The sequence below is a fragment of the Solanum dulcamara genome, chromosome 12 (assembly GCF_947179165.1).
Source record: "Solanum dulcamara chromosome 12, daSolDulc1.2, whole genome shotgun sequence".
NCBI lineage: Eukaryota > Viridiplantae > Streptophyta > Magnoliopsida > Solanales > Solanaceae > Solanum > Solanum dulcamara.
The window spans coordinates 40,019,626-40,038,658 of record NC_077248.1 but is presented as its reverse complement, the minus strand read 5'-3'; the positions used below and the strand labels follow the sequence as shown (position 1 = coordinate 40,038,658).

Below are 19,033 nucleotides of genomic sequence, written 5' to 3'. Positions count from 1 at the left end.
TCGGTTATCAGTTATTGCATGATCAAGTATTTCAGCTATTTCAATGCAATTTTTATCAGTTATCATGTTACTTACTTGATCATTGCATTAACACGTTTTACAGATTCATCATGTTTAGATATCACATTTAATTAGACATATTTATCATACTCAGTAAATTCAAAATACTGACTGCATATTTTCTGCCTATATTGTTTGATAATAAAGGTTTTGATGCTTAGTATCCAGCGGGCGGTTAGTATTATTTCTAATCAGCATAGTAGCCGATTGGTGAATCCTCATCTCCCCAGAACGATCTAATCTTTCGATTCTAGAATCTTACTTTTTGTTTCAGATTGTGGAGTTAGCTAGAGATTTGTGCTAGCAATGTATTTGTTAGTAGAGACTTTTCAAATAATCAATTTAGATTCCACTTTGTGTTAGTCAGATATTATTTTTGTTATATGAGACTATTATTAAAATACTCAGATATTGTGTTTGCTGTGTGAGATTTTAAGAAGAAAATCTCGGCACAATGGAAATTCGAAGTCACCGGCAAAGAAAAGTTAACTAATATAAAAAATATGAAACGTGAAACAATACACACATTTATCACAAAGTGCGATGCCCTGTCTAAATTACCGTCACGGATCTCCCGCTTCTCTCTCTTTCACCTTTCCAGCGCCTAATATGATTGAAGCTGATTGAGAAAATGATCATTTCCATTTCCTAGATAGATGTGGATTTCTACACATACACGTATTCATTCATAACAGTAACTTATTATTTTATATATAGAGAGAGAGAGAATAAAGAAAACAAGAAAGACCATTCATCCATAGTTTGAGATTGATCTGATGGACAACCAAGTTGACATAGAGAATGATGGAGGGATGATTGAGGAAGAGAAATTTGATTTGGAGAGAAATTTTTCGTCAATTTCAGAGAGTGGTAGTATAAGAGAGCCTTTGCTCAAATCGAAGAGCAGAGTCAACAACACCTCCCAAATCGCTATTGTTGGAGCCAATGTTTACCCCATTGAAAGCCTCGACTACGAGTATGAATCATTTCTGTCGAAAACTAATTGTACTTGTCGCTTTGGTCTTTGTTTTCCAACTTGTTCTTTTTTACCCAGATTACCAATTCAATCAATTATAGTTGCGAATTCTCTCTATGCATTGTAGTCAACTCTTTTGATGATGATGATAATACTTTCTTTTTCTATGTTACTATTGATGTTAATAGAAGAACCAAGAAAATGAACTGCTATGGTAAAAAGTCGATCTGATCTTTGATGTTCAAATCCTCGAGACTTTCTACTTATGGCTGTCTGGGTCCTCTTTATACCTTTTCAAAGTAAACCATATCTCTCTTTCTCAATAATTTTGCAGTCAACCAGAATACATGCTTTCCTAGTACTAATTCTTATCTCTTCTATATCCATTGAAAATATCTATGCAGTGCCCCATTTTGATCTTGGAATTTATTTTTTGCAGGATTGTAGAAAATGACCTTTTCAAACAAGACTGGAGATCTAGGAAGAAGGTTCAGATATTTCAATATATATTTCTCAAATGGACTCTTGTGCTCCTCATTGGATTGAGTACTGGACTCGTTGGTTTCTTTAATAACATAGGAGTGGAAAATATTGCTGGTTTCAAGCTTCTTCTGACTAGCAACTTAATGCTTGAGGAAAAGTAAGTACACCTTCAATCAAGATACTGTATATGAATACATAATGGCAAGAGCCTGAATATCACTCTGTTCAATTTATTAAGTTATTTTTATTCCAGAGCAGATATTTCCAGGCATTTGCTGCTTTTGCGGGTTGCAATGTGGTTTTTGCAACTTGTGCCGCAGCCCTCTGTGCATTTATTGCACCTGCAGCTGCAGGCTCTGGTATACCTGAAGTAAAAGCATATCTAAATGGTATCGATGCTCATTCCATTTTGGCTCCAAGTACATTACTTGTCAAGGTTGGTCTCTCACTCCTTTTTCCTTTCTCGTGTATGCCTTGTTGCTCGCCACATGGCCATATATTGAATTAAACTTGCAACAATAACAGGTATGATTTCAATTAAAAATAGTTGATTCAGGGATAACTAAATATGTATTAACACTCAGATTGTATATGCTTCCGTGGGTTTAACAGAAACAACCTCTCTATCTTCACAAGGTAGGGGTAAGACTGCATATACACCACCCTCCCCAGACCCCACTTGTGGGGTTACACTAGGTATGTTGTATGTTGTTGTATTAACATTCAGATAGCCATGCTTATTTTTGAAGACTCAGTCCAGTTCATCCTTGATTGTTTTGACCCCTACTACGGACATCAAATGAAGTAATTTTTTTATAGAAAACTTGTTGTTTCACATTGTTGGCGTGTTTTAGAAACCTTTAAAGCATTGTTTGGATTGGTTTATATACCTTTAGTCAGGTACATTTAACATGACCTAAGCTAGTCCCTAGACGTGACACGGCGAATAGGATCCCGAAAGACCCTAAGCAAGCCTCTTAGCATAAGCATGACTTAAGATAACATGAAAATCAACATAGTTTGGAATGCGGAAAGGTAAGTCTTAAAGCAATCTTAACATAACAACTCAACAAGAGAAGAATCTGAGAATAGCATTTGAAATGTGGAAAAACATGCTAGTCTGACATAGCCTCTACTATCATAGACGGGGCATAGGACAGCTCACCGAAATAAATCTAAAACTAGAATAAGTCTGAAAGAAAGACAAATAAGAACCCATATCATGGTTGTGCCCTCGAAGCATGAAGACTCACCAAGTGATGCTACGCCGACCGGAAGCCTGTACTAACCATGGGCGTGAGCGTGAGTGGGAGCGTCCTGACCTATATTATAAAACAATATAGACAAAAGAAGTATGCGTCAGTACTATAGAATATACTGATTATAGAGAATGTGCAATGCATGATGTAATACATGATAATGCAATGACCAATCTAAAACATAGTAAAATCCTTTAAAACATTGTTAGAAATATAAGACATGGTCGATGCACAATTCATAAAGATATCGTAGTCAAAACATAACATAGTGAGAGATACCGTAACCACCATAAACCATGTGAGCTATAACATGGAGTCTGATGTCATACCTCCCACACGGAAAAGAGATTGTCCTACAGTCCTACTTGCCCAGGGAAGGACCATTAACATTGAGTTATTTGTGCATCCACTAGCTAAGGCAAATTAAGGCAATTCTATTGGGGCACGTAGTTCTGGTACCTGAGTAATCACCACTAGTCCAACTCAGTGCTAAGTGATACTCTCAACAAGAATAAATCATAATCATAGCATAGTCATTGAAAAATGGCAATATCCTTATAAAACCAAATTCATCATAAATACTTGAAAATCATAAGAATAGCTCCTTTAACAAATCATGATAGCATAACATGGTCATAGAGATACTTATCTAAGCATCAAAAATCATGATAAGATTGTTCGTAGAAAAATCATGGAAATCCTTCATGATAAGAATACTTTACTTTGAAGCAACTTTTGTCTTCATAAAATCATATTGATACTTTGATCAAAACATCCTTACAATCATAGTTTCATAAATTCATGATGCATGCTTAATTCTCAAACATAGTTCATAATCATAAAATAGGCGTAATGCATGGGTTCATGTGAAATTCATCAAAAACATGTAACTAAGACCAATTTATGCATAATAAGATCATTGAGATTGAATAAAAACATAATTGAATGAACCCAATGCAAAATCATCAAAATACCTAGGGTTTAGGAAAAAATCATAAAGAGTAATTTAAGATCTTTTAGGACTCCATGGATGGAAAGAAATCCATGGATGAAATCCCCACATACCTCAACAAAATCTAGCCTTGAACCTTGAAGAGGAGACTTGAATCCTTGAACCCTAGCTTGGAAAAGATGACTTTGGGAGAGAATCTTTTGAGTGCCTTAGAGATTTTTAGGTGAATGAGAGGGAATGGGAGAAATTTGAAGGGTATGGGTAGATATTGGTATTAGGATTTAGTCCAAAATGAACTAGCTTTGAAATAAAAAGGATGGGAAATGTCTAAAATATCCCTGACAATAAAACTGATGGGCCGGACTACGGTGACTTCTATGGACCCGTAGAAACTTATACATCCCGTAGAGGTCGTCCGTAAAATTCACTTGAGGCTTTACGAGTATCAAGGTCTACGGGTCCCTTCTACGTCCCGTAGAGCCTTACACGACCCATTCAAAACGTCCGTAGAAAAGTATTGAAAGTCCAATTTCCTGAAGATCCCTTCTACTTTCAACTTCTATGGTCTGTAGATCCTTAAAGGACCGTAGACCCCTCTCGTCCTGCTTAAGTCCAAAAGTCTGAGTCTCTGAATCTCCATCTATGACTACTCCTACGGACCGTAGGACCTTATACGGTCCGTAGATGGTCTCATCTGAAGCATCAGTGACCAAATTTTTTCCAAGTCTTGAACCCTTCCTCCCACTGTTCCTACGGCCTTTACAACCTTCTATGGTCCATACAAAGGGCTCGTGGAACCAGTGCACCAGCAACATATCTGAATTTCTTTTCCCAACTTAACTTTCTGACTTCCGAGGTGTTACAGTAATCCATGCATGTTACCATTTCACTTGTTCATTTTTTGGTTTCGTTTCTCAGACTGCCATATTACATTGAACTCTGGAGGTGTAGTTTATCATCTTTTTTGCTGTATATCAACAGTCTGGCGTTTCCATCACAGTCATCATTTACCACGAAGCGATAAGTTACAAACCGAAGCAGTTAGCACCCTAGTTCACATTAAATGATTGTTAGGGTATATTTGTTTGTTCTTCTAGTTCTATGGGTTCTGGTTTATCTCACCTCCATGCTTTATTATAATGCTGATTGGCTCAATTGCTGAAAGTCATTCTCAAAGCCACTTATTCTGACATATTGCATTCTGCAGATCTTTGGATCCATTTTGGGCGTTTCTGCTGGATTTGTTGTTGGCAAGGAAGGACCCATGGTCCATACTGGTGCTTGCATAGCAAACTTACTTGGACAGGGGGGTTCCCGCAAGTATCATTTAACTTGGAAATGGCTAAGATACTTCAAAAACGACCGTGATCGTAGGGATTTGATCACTTGTGGTGCTGCTGCTGGTGTTGCAGCTGCTTTCCGTGCCCCGGTTGGAGGAGTTCTTTTTGCTCTTGAGGAAATAGCATCATGGTCTCTCTCTCTCTCTCTCTCTCTCTCTCTCTCTCTCACACACACACACACACACACATAGAGTTTCACACACATAATAAACATGCCGAATACTTGCTTGCATTCATAAAAAAACTTTTATCTCAAAATGTTCAATTGTTCTATTTCATGTTTTAGGTGGCGAAGTGCTTTACTTTGGAGGACTTTCTTCACAACTGCCATCGTTGCTATGGTTCTCAGATCTCTCATACAATTCTGTCGCGGTGGGAACTGTGGACTATTTGGCCAAGGAGGTTTGATAATGTTTGACGTCAATTCAGGAGTATCTAATTACAACACAATAGATGTATTGGCACTTATCTTAATTGGAGTACTTGGAGGTCTTCTGGGAAGCCTTTATAACTATCTTGTCGACAAGGTCCTTCGGACTTACGCCGTCATTAATGAGTTAGTCTTTTAAACCCCTTTTGCCAACGATATATGTTTAGTTACTTCTCTCTCAGTTGTTAGCCATTGGAGGCATTAGGTGCATTTTCAAGTCTGATGAGTAACAATTTGAGAAGTAGGCAAGGTTTTCCTGGAGCATGTCTCACTTCTTCTTTTGATGTTAGATTTGTATATTTATTTTCTTTCATTTTCATATTAGACTTCCAGGTAGATGAATGTAACTGATCCTTACTGATTATGTTGATTGCAGTGTCAAAGCATGCATACATACTTCAAAAAGTTCATCTTAAATGGGTCCTTTACCTATTGCCACCAATACTTGTTTGATCAATGTTCTTCCCTTTCAAGTTATTTGGTACTTGTAAAAGATTGACTATGTATGCGTTGGCTTTATTTATTTATTTTGTGATGCCATCTCAATAGTAAGTTACATGTGTTGTTCCACAAGTAGAATTTTCTTGGTGCGTAAACTGTGGTTGTACTCCGTTATTTTCTTGGACTTATTCTTGGGAAAAAAAATAACAATTACGATATTCTTTTTGCCTGGTTTTCCTTTAGCTAATTGTTGTCAGTGAATCACAGGAGAGGTCCTGCTTTCAAGATCTTGCTTGTCATGAGTGTTTCTATCCTGACTTCTTGTTGCTCTTATGGCCTACCATGGCTGGCAAGGTGCATTCCATGTCCTGTAGGCTTGGAGGAAAAATGCCCAACTATAGGTCGCTCTGGAAACTACAAGAATTTCCAGTGTCCAGCAGGGCATTACAATGATCTCGCATCACTCTTTCTGAACACCAATGATGATGCCATCCGCAATTTGTTTAGTTCAAATAATTCAAATGAATTTCACATCTCTACACTTCTAATCTTCTTTGCTGGGGTATATTGCCTTGGCATTATTACCTATGGAATTGCTATTCCTTCTGGACTCTTCATCCCTGTCATACTTGCTGGAGCCTCCTATGGGCGTATTTTTGGTAGAGCCTTGGGTTCGTTGTCCAATCTTAATGTTGGTCTGTTTTCGCTACTTGGTGCTGCGTCTTTCCTTGGTGGTACCATGAGAATGACAGTATCAATTTGTGTCATACTCCTTGAGCTTACAAACAATCTACTAATGCTTCCATTGGTGATGCTTGTTCTCCTCATATCAAAAACTGTGGCTGATATTTTTAACAAGGGTGTCTATGACCAGATTGTGAAAATGAAAGGTTTGCCTTTCTTGGAAGCACATGCTGAACCATATATGAGGCATTTGGTTGCTGGAGATGTCTGTTCTGGGCCATTATTGTCATTTTCAGGTGTGGAGAAGGTGGGGAACATAGTACATGCTTTGAAGTATACTAGGCATAATGGCTTTCCTGTGATTGATGAGCCACCTTTCTCAGAGTCACCAGAGTTATGTGGGCTTGTTCTACGTTCACATTTACTTGTTTTGCTCAATGGAAAGAAATTCACGAAACAGCGTGCATTGAGTGGCTCCAATATTTTGAGGAGGTTTCATGCATTTGATTTTGCTAAGCCAGGATCAGGTAAGGGGCTTAAGTTTGAGGATCTCTTCATCACGCAGGAGGAGATGGAAATGTATGTTGATCTCCATCCTATAACAAATACATCGCCATACACAGTAGTGGAGACCATGTCTCTGGCCAAAGCTGCAATCCTTTTCCGACAACTTGGTCTTAGACACTTGTGTGTTGTCCCAAAGAAAACTGGGGTAAGTCGTCCTCTCCCCTTCCCCCCTCTCCACCCCACCCTGTCAGTTGTTTCTTTTGCCATTTCTTATTCTTTTTTCAAAGTTTCTTTTATGATAACACTCTTTGCAGATCGGTTTATTACATAACGTGTATGATCTGCATCCACAAGTTTGATGGGGACTAGGATCTTTAGGCCCATTTGGATGGATTGGAACTTCATTTAGTAAACTTTGATGGAGTAAAGATTTTCAAAACAATATATGGTTAGGTGATAGCTAATACTAAGGAATTCAAATGGCATGTAAATCAAAAGTATTTGAAATCAATTGAAAATGATCTTAAAAAGCTTAGATGTTTATTGCATGAGTTGGATCTCACTAAATTGTATCCGCAAGTTGTAGGTGCTAATACATTACTTATTCTGCGTTCTACTATACAATAATGTCCTGAAAATATAGCTATTCTAAATTTGCAGAGGGCTCCAATCGTCGGAATCTTAACAAGGCATGACTTCATGCATGAGCATATATCTAATCTCTACCCGCATCTTGTCCCCCACAAGTAGCCCGAGAAGTTTGCTCATTCCAATAGGCATATAAGAAGCCTATTGTGCATTACTATTCCTTATTCTTTATATTTCCAGAATTACTTTCATTGTAATTCTTTTGGTTTCATTTTTGTACAAACTCCAAATGCACTGATTTTCCCGTATCAAGTTTGTGGTCTTGCTTAGGGGTGGAAAATGGGTCGGTTGTGCTGAAGTTGGCTGGTTCAAGATGAGTTGAACCAACAGATGGACCAATGTCCAATGCCGAAAGCTTGCTTGGGCTTAAGACGGACTGGAGTCAAGATGGCTAAACGAAGGGTCATAATCCAACTAGTTCAATTTGATTCATTTTTTTTCTATTTCCTTTTAGAGATATTTGCTTTGAGACACTATTTGCTTTGGCACAGTTTATGAAAAAGAAAATTTTAAAAACTTGTAGTCTAAAATAAGTTTTAACTTGTGGTTATTGCAAATTTCATTAAAGGTATGAGGAGAAATTTTAAATTTGAGTTGTTTCTAATTATGAAAAGGTGATATTAGTGAAGGCGCCACATTAATTGCAGAGTGAGTAATAACTTTTCTTAATCAAATACCCACAAACAAGTCTTCATAAATATTATTTTCTCCGTTTTAATTTGTTTGTCTTACTTTTTTTAGTTCTTTTTAAAAAGAATGACATTTTTGGCGATGCTTCGCTCTAGTTTTTCACATGATATGTTTGAAATTATAAGATTGAAGGATATTTTGGTACATTCCACACATTTTTAGTTTAAGATTACTTGTTTTCTCCCTTTTTTTGGGTTAAAATCGGGCCAAGCCTATTTATTAGAAAGAAAACGAGTTCAAGAACTTGGGTCCAAAAGTGGCCCAAGCCCCGAAACCAAAAAAAATCCGCCTACAAGACAAAAGCAACAAATATAGCCCGTTTGGATGAGTTTTAAAAAAGTAACTTTTATGTATGAAGTGTTTTTAGAACTTTGAAGTGCTGAAAGTTATTTTTATAAATAAGCAATTGAGTGTTTGGATAAAAGTGCTTAAATGAGGAAAATGATGTGAATTGTAGGATTAAAAGAATAAAAGGGTAGTTTGAAAATTTAGTTAAAATATAAGAGATATAAAAGTAATTTCGATGGTCAAAGAAAATGACTTTAAGCACTTAGAAAAAAAAGTTAGGAATCTTAACTTTTTATTTTTGACTGAGTTAGCATTAGCCAAACACGTTCAAAAGCTAAAAAAGGGCTTTAAGTTGATTTTGATCAACTTAAAGATCATCCAAAAAGATCATCCAAACAGGCTCAAAATAGGATAACAAAAAGGGTAAATCACCTAAATGTACAATATTCAAAAAATATTTACCACATAGAGCAACATAATTATTTTAACCTTATATAGCAAATTGTTTGAATTAAATTAAGTACGCTCTTTATTCTTCTAAAACTCTCACCCGCTATTTTCTCTTCCATGTTTCTCTCCAAATTTGCCATAGCTTTGAATTTGCCTCAAATCTTCTCACCCATAATTTTTTCCAAAATTAGGGCAATACTTAGCTTCATAGCTTCGAATTTGCTGGATTTTGAGTTGAAAAATAGAGTGATCGCCGGTGTAAACTGATCAGCTGCTGTCAAAGTTGTAGAAAGAGAGAGAAAAGGGAACCACGACTTTCTACAACATTTGTACTCCAATTTTGGAATTAAGTGATGTGTATTCGGTGGAATCTCACTTCTCAGAAGAAAAATATTTGTTCTCCATAACCAAAAAGAGGAAGAAGCAAACATGAGCAACGAATAGTATGATATTTCAACAATATTCATGCGAAATTTTCTCCATAATTTTTCATTTTTATTACTGATTTTCGTTTCTTTGATTGCAGCAATTACTTGTTCAAACTGTTGTTAATCGGTGATTCTTCTGTCGGCAAATCTTGTCTTCTTCTCAGATTTGCCATATGTTCATCTATTTAACTTTGATCTCCTATGTTTACAGTTTATTTGTAATGTGTGAATGAACGTTTTGTGTTGTATAATGATTAATGTGTATGTTATTGCAGAAGAATGACAAAATTTAGGTGAATGCAGATTTGAATCAGTTGAAGAATTGTGATTTCTGAGTAGAGATCTGTGACTACTTAAAGGTTTGAATGGTTGAATGTTTAATTGTTTGAAGGTTTGAATTAGATTGCATACCTAATTCATTAGCAATACACGATTTGTATTCTGTTGTGATTCAATATGAAAGTTTATTTTTGTTTCTACTTTTATCACAATTACTTGTTTACTTATTTAATGTGTGTGCAATACAATTTTTGTTCAAGTTTAATTCATTTTTTTGGCCTACAGATCACTGAAGGTTGGTTTCATTAGATACAAATTTCATTCATGTCTAATTCTCTTCTAATTCAAGTTTAATGTGTATGTAATACGTTTGTTGTTCAAGTCTAATTCATTTTTGTGGCCTACAGATCACTGAAGGTTGATTTTGTTAGTTACATATTTCATTCGTGTCTAATTTTCTTCTAATTCAAGTTTAATGTGTGTGTAATACCTTTGTTGTTCAAGTTTAATTCATTTATGTAGCCTACAGATCACTGAAGGTTGGTTTCATTAGTACATGTTTTATTCGTATCTAATTCTCTTCTAATTCAAGTTTAATGTGTGTGTAATACATTTATTGTTCAAGTTTAATTATTTGTATGGCCTACAGATCACTGAAGGCTGATTTTATTAGCTACATGTTTCATTCGTGTCTAATTCTTTAATTCTCTTCTAATTCAACAAAAAAATATGCAGGAGAAAAACATGGCTAATTTGGCTGTGCTGCTTTACTTTAATGGCCGATGGAATTCTAGCAATAAATATATTAATTACTTGGCAGATGGTATGTTGATAAATACCGATTCAACATTTGCTAGCCTCGTTTCTGTGATTGCTTCTCAATTGTCAATAAACACATCAACAAGTAAAGTTGAAATCAGATATAAGATTGATGAAAGGTCTCCTCTAATTCAAATTCATAACGATATAAGAGTAAAAGTGTATATTGAAACCAAAAAGGAACATAGAGATATGTCAAAATATCCTTTATTCCACCTTAATTCCACTATTATATTCAGACACTTCAGAAGACATGAGGATTACACATAATTCATACTTTTCTAATGCATTTAGTGGTATCGGTGATGCGCTAGAGTTAATTGGTTTTGGATCATGTGAGGAAGTTGATGAGCAAGAGGAAATACAACCAGGCATCATTATTAACCCCAATCAATCTTTTTTTGAGAAAGATCAAGTTTACAAAAATAAATATGTCCTTATCAGTGCACTAAAAAGATATTTCATTCTTAAACACTTCGAATTCAAGACATTGAGATCAAGATCAACATGGTAAGACTCAAATTCAAGTTAGTTTATACTATTGATTGTCTATTAATAAATATTTTTCAACAGCTATTCAATACAATGCCTCGGAGAAAATTGTAGTTGAAATTTACGCTCTTCAAGCGTGAATAAATCTCAAATGTTCGCTATTAGAGATTTTGAAAGCGAACACACGTGTTTGTTGCTACATAATTCATTACGAAAAGACAAGCAACAAAGACAGTTGTTGGGAGTATTATTGTTGCCAAATGTATTGATCCAGATGCCAGCTACACACCAAGAGATATATAAAATGACATGTTACAGGAATATGGTGTGTGGCTCACATATAAGCAATGTTGGAGAGCTAAAGAAAAAGCTCTTGAATTAGTCCGAGGTGATCCAGCTCAATCATATGCAAAGTTGCCAAGTTACTTTCACATACTAGAGGCAACTTTCCCTGGTTCTTATATAAGATTGCACAAATCAGAGGATGACCATTTCCTATATGCATTTGTAGCTCTGTTTACATCGATAAAAGAATGGGAGTATTGTAGACCAATTGTAGTTGTTGATGGAACTTTTCTAAAAGGAGCACACAAAGGGACAATGCTAACAGCTAATACCTTAGATGCAGCAAGTAAGATTTTTCGAATACAATAATAATGCTTCTATAAATGAAATTCTAATTTGTATTAAAAGTCTGCACAATGTATTAAAAGTGTATTACACATGAAATAAAAATGTATTAAAAATGTATTAAACATTGTACCTGATGCAAGGAGTATACGGCATTTTGCTTATGCCATTGTTGATTCAGAGAATGATGCATCTTGGAGGTGGTTTTTTGAACAATTCAGAGAGGCATTTGGTCAAAAATCAGAGATGTGTACCATTTTGGATAGCCATGCAAGAATTATTAAGGCAACTTCAACTGTCTATGATGAAATACCTCATTTCACGTGTATATGACACTTTTTGCAAAACATAATGAAAAACTTCAGAAAGAGTCAACAAAAGGTAACAGAATTGTTCTACTCTATGGCAAAAACATACATCACGATAGAGTTTAATCAACATATGACAATTATTGAGAAGATAGAAAGAGGATTAAAGACTACTTGCTGAACATTGGATACAACAAATGGTCACGTGTTCATGCTCAGGTAAATAGGACTTGGATGATGACATCAAAGATTGCAGAATCAGTCAATTCAAGAACAAGACATGCCAAAATTCTTACAGTCTTGCACCTCCTAGAATTCATGAGACAACTTGTTCAAAAATGGAATAACAATAACAAATCAAAGGCAATATTTTCAGGATTTTACCTTGGAAAAAAGTATGAAAAAATTCTACAACGTAACAAAACTGCATCGGAGAAATTAAGAGTATAGTATCTGTAAATTTCTTTTTGCTAATATTTTTTCTTCTGATTCACATGTAACATCTCTCTTGCTTATATTTCTTCTTATTTTTCATAGGTTAAGGAGACAAATGAATATGTGTATATAGTACTTGATGGCATTACACGATTCACGATATGTCTTCAACAATGTATATGCACATGTGGGAGATTTCAATTGAATGAGCTGCCATGTCCACATGCTTTGGCTGTTTTAACAACAAAACACACTAGTTATGAAAAATATTGCTATGATTACTACACAAGAGGAAATTTATTGTTGACATACCAGTTTCACTTGAATTCCCTCCCAAATGAAAGTACCTGAAATATACCAACGCACATTCTTGAAGAGGTTGTACTTCCACCACTTGGAAAGAAACCTCCTAGGAGGCCAAAATATAAAAGACACACGCAATTGAGAGAAGATGGATTCAAAAAATCAAAAATAACATGCAGCAATTGTGGACAACAAAGTCACAACAGGAAGACTTGTAAGAATGTTAGGCTTTTGAATTAAGAATAAAGAATGACATTTGAAATAAAGAATAAACTCTGTTTGTTTTAGGTCATTAGTTTGCTACAAGAATTTATTTTTTAGTTCAAGTTTAATTCATTTTTTGTGGTCTATAGATCACTGAAGGCTTTTTCATTAGCTATAATTTTCATTCTGTCTAATTCTCTTCTAATTCTCTTTTAATTCAACTTTAGTGTGTATGTAATTCATTTTTAGTTCAAGTCTAATTCATTTTTGTGTTTTATGGATTACTGGAGGCTTTTCCAATAGCTACATTTTTCATTCTTTTCTAATTCAATTTTAGTGTGTATGTAATTCATTTTTGTATTTCTATAGATCACTGAAGGTTTTTTCATTAGCCACACTTTTCATTCGTGTCTAATTCTATTCTAATTTAACTTTAATATGTATGTAATTTATTTTTTATTCAATTTTAATTTATTTTTTATTCAAGTTTAATTCATAATGCAGGTTTCAGTTTGATAACACTACTGAAACACTTTAACATTAACATAGCTATGTATTGCATTATAAAAAAAGATATATTTTACATGAATAAAAAATTATATTAAAAGTGTATTTTACATGTACAAAAATCATCTTAAAAAAAATAGCACAAAACAATCTTCAAAACCTAACTAATACATCAGCTATAAACTGTTTTTAGACAACATAGTTTTCATAGACATTTTAACTAATATAATTACATTTATTTATTTATGTGGTCTTTCATCTTCACTTTAAAGGTTACTCTTTTGCTTCTTCACTGCATATTCCCATAGTAGAGCCCCAAACCTCTTTCGGAGATTGTCTGCACTTAGTTGTTGATTTGCAATATCTTGTCTATTGCTCACTAATTCCGCAAATGCAGCCACAAAAACTCCACAGTCCCTATAAAATTTAAAATATAAAATCATTATAAAAATACTATTGAGTTTAATAAGACCAATACAAAAGATAGTATTTATTTGATAAACAATTAAACTTACAATGAATCTTCTTATTATCTTGGAATTCCTTCAGTTATGAATTTATATTCAATGAGCTCAAACTCATTTTTTCCATTGTATTTAGGTGATTTCTTCAATTCGGGACGCTTATCATAGAACTTGACCACACTCAAGTAGTATGGTAAAATCAATGAAATCATGCCAACAGCGTTTTGAGTCAGAAAATTCACCTCCCTCTAGCCGAAAATGAATCATACACCTTCAAACACCTTTCAACAATATCAAACACAATAAAAATCCAATGATAACCCTATTTAATATTTACTGGAAAGAGAACATAATCCACTTTGTCCCATGGGGTGCTTACCAACAAATGGCATCCGCATATATACTCAGCAATAGCTTCTGAAGTTTTGATTCCAAATTTCTTCTTATTTTCATGAGCTTCATAAAGTTGAAAATAAGATTGAGCAATTTTTGTCTTGAATAGACAATCAGTAGTTGTAAATCGAACATTATTGTTGGTCTCATACTTCTTCTTCTTTCTAATATAATAAAAAATGACGTCAAGATACTGCAAAAGATTTAAAATGATGTCAAGTGTCAGATAATACTTCAAATCTGTAGCAAGTGTCAGTCAATTCAGTGAGCTCATTAAAGCTTGTCCAGAAAAATAGGAGAAGAAGTTGATTCAGAAAAATGAGAGTGTTCAACTGGAGTTTACATAACTAACCTCATCATTCCATACTTGACCAGAATGTGCCAATTTAAAAAACTATTCTTTTACTTGTACATTGCAACCACTTAATTCAAATGCTGGATTGAGGACATTAACACCATCTGGATACGGTTTCTTTCCCCTTTAAAGCATAAAAAATAAATTCAGTCAGTTAACTCATTTAAACTAAAGAAATTTTTTGACATATAAAACAACAAACATAAATAAATTACCTCTTTTTTGTACCCGTATAAAGCCACAAAGTGAATGAATCTATTAAATCAGTTTCATCATCTACTCTGATTACAAGTGAAAAGGGATGTTTTATCTCAAATATTTAACGTGTTACACATAAAGCCCCTCCAGATTCAAAATGCTGTATATAAAGAGATTTAATTGACTTTCTTGGAAATCTTTTCCTTGCACGCTTCCTCGGTGTCTCTTTCTTTTTATTTTCATCAACAATGACTTTCTTTTTCTTTTTCTTTTCCTCAATAGTGGCTACCTTTTTATTTTTGTTTTTCTCTACAGTGGCTTTCTTTCTCAGATATGATGCTTCTGCCTTACAGATCTAGGAAAGATCTTCAGCACACAATATAAATTTATCAAGCGTTTGAGGAGTTTTTTGACAACTCTTTGCCGCATCGACATCAGTAGACGCACCACAATCTAGTTCACCTTTGTTAACTGCACTACTATTAGGTTGCGCCTCAACTGAATTAAGATCAGCAACCTCTTCTCCTATATACAAAATATATCTTTTAATAATGTATTAAGGGAGGAGCAGGTAGAGTAATTAGACATCAAAGAAGTTTATTTGAACTTTCAAAATAAAACTAATACCATTTATATCAGCAACAACCTCAGATAAAACTTGTTCAATAGCAATTCCTGCAATATCTTCATATGTACATAACATGAACAATTTAAACAAAGTTGAATGAAAGTATATGAAATATGTATTATATTTGTATTAAACCCTTCATTACCAATTTTGCTTTCAGAATTCCCAACAGTAGCAAATTTAATGGAAGCTTTAAACACTTGAGATTTTTTATGCTGAGCTGATTCTACAACTTGAGTGTTATGCCCTCTTGACACATGTATTGATGCATCAACACAAGGAGAAAATGTTGTGTGTAATTAAAATATATTACAAGAAAAATATGTGAATAAAAGTTTGGGGAAAAGTGGGAAACTAATTATTTTTTGCAGATAATATTCTATGTTGCTCGGACTCTTCAAAAATATAGTTAGGTGCGTGTCGGATCATCTAAGAATAGTGTATTTTTGAAAGATCCAACATGGGTGTGATAATATTTTTGGAGAGTCTAAGCAAAATAGGCCATTTTTGGTTCCTTGAGGTGAGTAAGGGAGAAGGAAGATTGAAAAAGCCAAATGAACAATTACCCAGCTATCCTGCTGTTATTACAATTCCCTAATTTATTTCACTACCAAACTTGAGAAATGGATGACACCTATCCACTTTTATTTCCACTCCTCTTTATCCCAAGTTACACATAGAATTCGATAAGTATAAGCATTTTCATTATCATGGAAATAGAGAATTTTTAACATATTAAAAATCTCCAACTTCAAACAACAAGCTCTGTTACAATAAAAAATCTCCTCCATCTCATTTACATCCAATTTCTCTATTCAAGATACTTTAACAAAATTTATGGAGTAAAACGGAAGACGATTAACTAGACACTACATTAGAGTATGGAAATCACTAAAGCTAAACTATATATGACAGTGCTAGTCAATGTCACTTGAAAACTATAGCACACAAATAATTTTAGTTTGGTAAAAGAACTCATCCACATTAGCACAGAGAATACAAGTACGCAATCCACTATTCAGCTCTGCAATGCCTATGATTATGAATAGTAACACTAGCAGCTAAATCATATACAATAACAACATACCATGTGTAATCCCACAAAGAAGGTATGGGGAAGGTAGAGTCTTCACAGACCTTACCCCTACTTTGGGAGGTAGAGTCAACTTTAGTGTGTATGTAATTCATTTTTGTGTTTCTATAGATCACTGAAAGCTTTTTCATTAGCTACACTTTTCATTCGTGTCTCATTCTATTCTAATTCTAATTTAATATGTATGTAATTTATTTTTCATTCAAGTTTAATTTATTTTTCATTCAAGTTTAATTCATAATGTAGGTTTCAGTTTGATAACACTATTAAAACACATCACTGAATGCTTTTTCATTATCTACAATTTTCATTCGTGTCTAAATCATAAAAATGTAACTCCTCTACATTAGCACAGAGAATACAAGCACACAGTCCACTATTCAGTTCCAAGGTCTATGATTATGAATAGTAACACTAGCAGCTAAAACCATGCAGTAAATTATATTCATAGTCAAAGTTCACCATTCTTCTAAGTGAAAACATGTGAAAAACAATATTTACCTCAATTGTAAAGCAAATACAAAACTCATCAAGCAAAAGGCAAAAAAAGAGCAAAGACTCACGAGCTACCACCAGCAAAAATGAAGCTAACCTAATTCAAGAACTCCTCTACATTAGCACAGAGAATACAAGCACACAATTCACTATTTATTTTCAAGGTCTATGATTATGAATAGTAACACTAGCAGCTAAAACTATACAGAAAATTATATTCATAGTCAAAGTTCACCATTCTTCTAAGTGAAAACATGTGAATAAAAAATTCAAGCTTAAACTACAACTTAGATAAGTAAAAACTCTAAACAGTAAATAAACTTAAGTCCCTGCCAGCAAGCAAAACAAGATAATATAGATGTATTTAAAATATAAAAGAACCTCCATTAAAGTCTAATCCATCCGAAAATATCTCGCCAGCCTTTTTGTTAGATGATTCCCTGGCTTTTTGAGTAAAAGAACTGTTGATGTCTCTCTTAGCAAACAACAAAGAAATATCCTTCAATAATTGTTTGTTGAAATTCATCACAAATTCTTTCATTTGAATAGATTGTAAGTCTATCTTCTCTTCAAGAGCTTTGTGATTTTCATTCGCCTAGTATATAATCAAATATAACACAAATATTAGAATAATAGTTTTGAAAAAGATAAAGCCTAAAGGCAAGTTAGCTTATGCCTTTACAAGTTCTTTTCTCAACTCTATAACCTCCCTGGTCAACATATCTAGACTATGCTTTGATCCTTTCGGCTCCAATTTCAAGATTTCTGAATGGTAATCACGAGGTTTAGGAAGCCTCAATTTAGATACCTCATCTTCACTCGCCACTATATTCTCAAACTGAAATTAAAATACAGAAACAAATAGATGTATTAACTTGAATTGAAATAATATATATATGTGTCATAAATTGTATTAACTTTGTATAGATACCTTGCATTTCGTAGGCATGAAGATGTCATTTTCAATATGCTTTTGCCAAGGACTTTCAGCAACTGTTTTCCACCTCAAAATTCTTGGAATAGAATCAGAAATTCGAAGACCTAAATCTTCATCGACTCTATAACAACACTCAAATATCTAAATTTAAAGGACAAGAGGCAATCCACCTAATCTATAGTACTGATTGGTTGAATTAAGCTTGTGCCTCACATTATCAAGCAACTTCTTGTAGACATCTAAACCCCACGGGTAAGAATTGAATTGTCCACTTTCCACAAGGTAGAAATCTCTATTACTAATTTCGTATTCATTGTTCTCATATGAGAACAAAAAATCATTAATAAAGAACAAAACAGCTAGTGAAACGGCAGAATCATCATCTATGAATTTTTTTGATAAAAACAACTCGCGTAGATGATTCTTTTAAACAGTAATTTATTCAGGAAAATCATTGCTCAACAACCGATAAGGAGAATCTGGAACATTAATAGAGCAACCATCACTAACACAATTTAAGCTTGTAATTAACCCAAATTCCCTAAACCTGAAAAACAACAGCTTCTCATTTAATTCAACAGAAAACACATCATCTGGTGTGTGTTTTAACTCCCTGTTCATAAGGCAATGAATAAGTTGGAGTTGTGTGGTCACTTTCGGAAGGTCAAGAAAGTAATCAAAATAAATATTCCTAAACAACTCGAGCTATTTTTCAGATAAAGAAAATTTTATTTTCTCAATCACGTCATGATTAGTATATGACGACCACCTACTTGAAGAATACAAAACATCTGGATGTCTCCAGAATTTATGATTCTGCATATAAATAATATCAATCTATCACTATAGATAATTAT

The 19,033-nt window shown here is 34.1% G+C and overlaps 1 protein-coding gene and 1 pseudogene across 2 annotated transcripts; one reads left to right on the top strand and one right to left on the bottom strand.

Annotated features, from left to right (window-relative positions):
• The first annotated feature begins 569 nt into the window (after positions 1 to 569).
• On the top strand, positions 570 to 8,356 carry LOC129876071 (chloride channel protein CLC-c-like). Of its 2 annotated transcripts, none has more exons than XM_055951377.1 (7): positions 570 to 1,036; positions 1,476 to 1,676; positions 1,778 to 1,955; positions 4,938 to 5,200; positions 5,357 to 5,626; positions 6,209 to 7,337; positions 7,447 to 7,783. In XM_055951377.1, the coding sequence occupies exons 1-7, from the start codon at positions 837 to 839 to the stop codon at positions 7,489 to 7,491; spliced, it is 2,286 nt and encodes a 761-aa protein (XP_055807352.1). In that variant the 5' UTR covers positions 570 to 836; the 3' UTR covers positions 7,492 to 7,783. The 2 variants fall into 2 exon arrangements, with proteins under 2 accessions (XP_055807352.1, XP_055807351.1); XM_055951376.1 differs by lacking the exon at positions 7,447 to 7,783 and adding an exon at positions 7,793 to 8,356 and having other exon boundaries at positions 575 to 1,036.
• Positions 8,357 to 14,399: 6,043 nt separating this feature from the next.
• LOC129877785 (uncharacterized) lies at positions 14,400 to 18,188 on the bottom strand (annotated as a pseudogene).
• Positions 18,189 to 19,033: the final 845 nt, after the last annotated feature.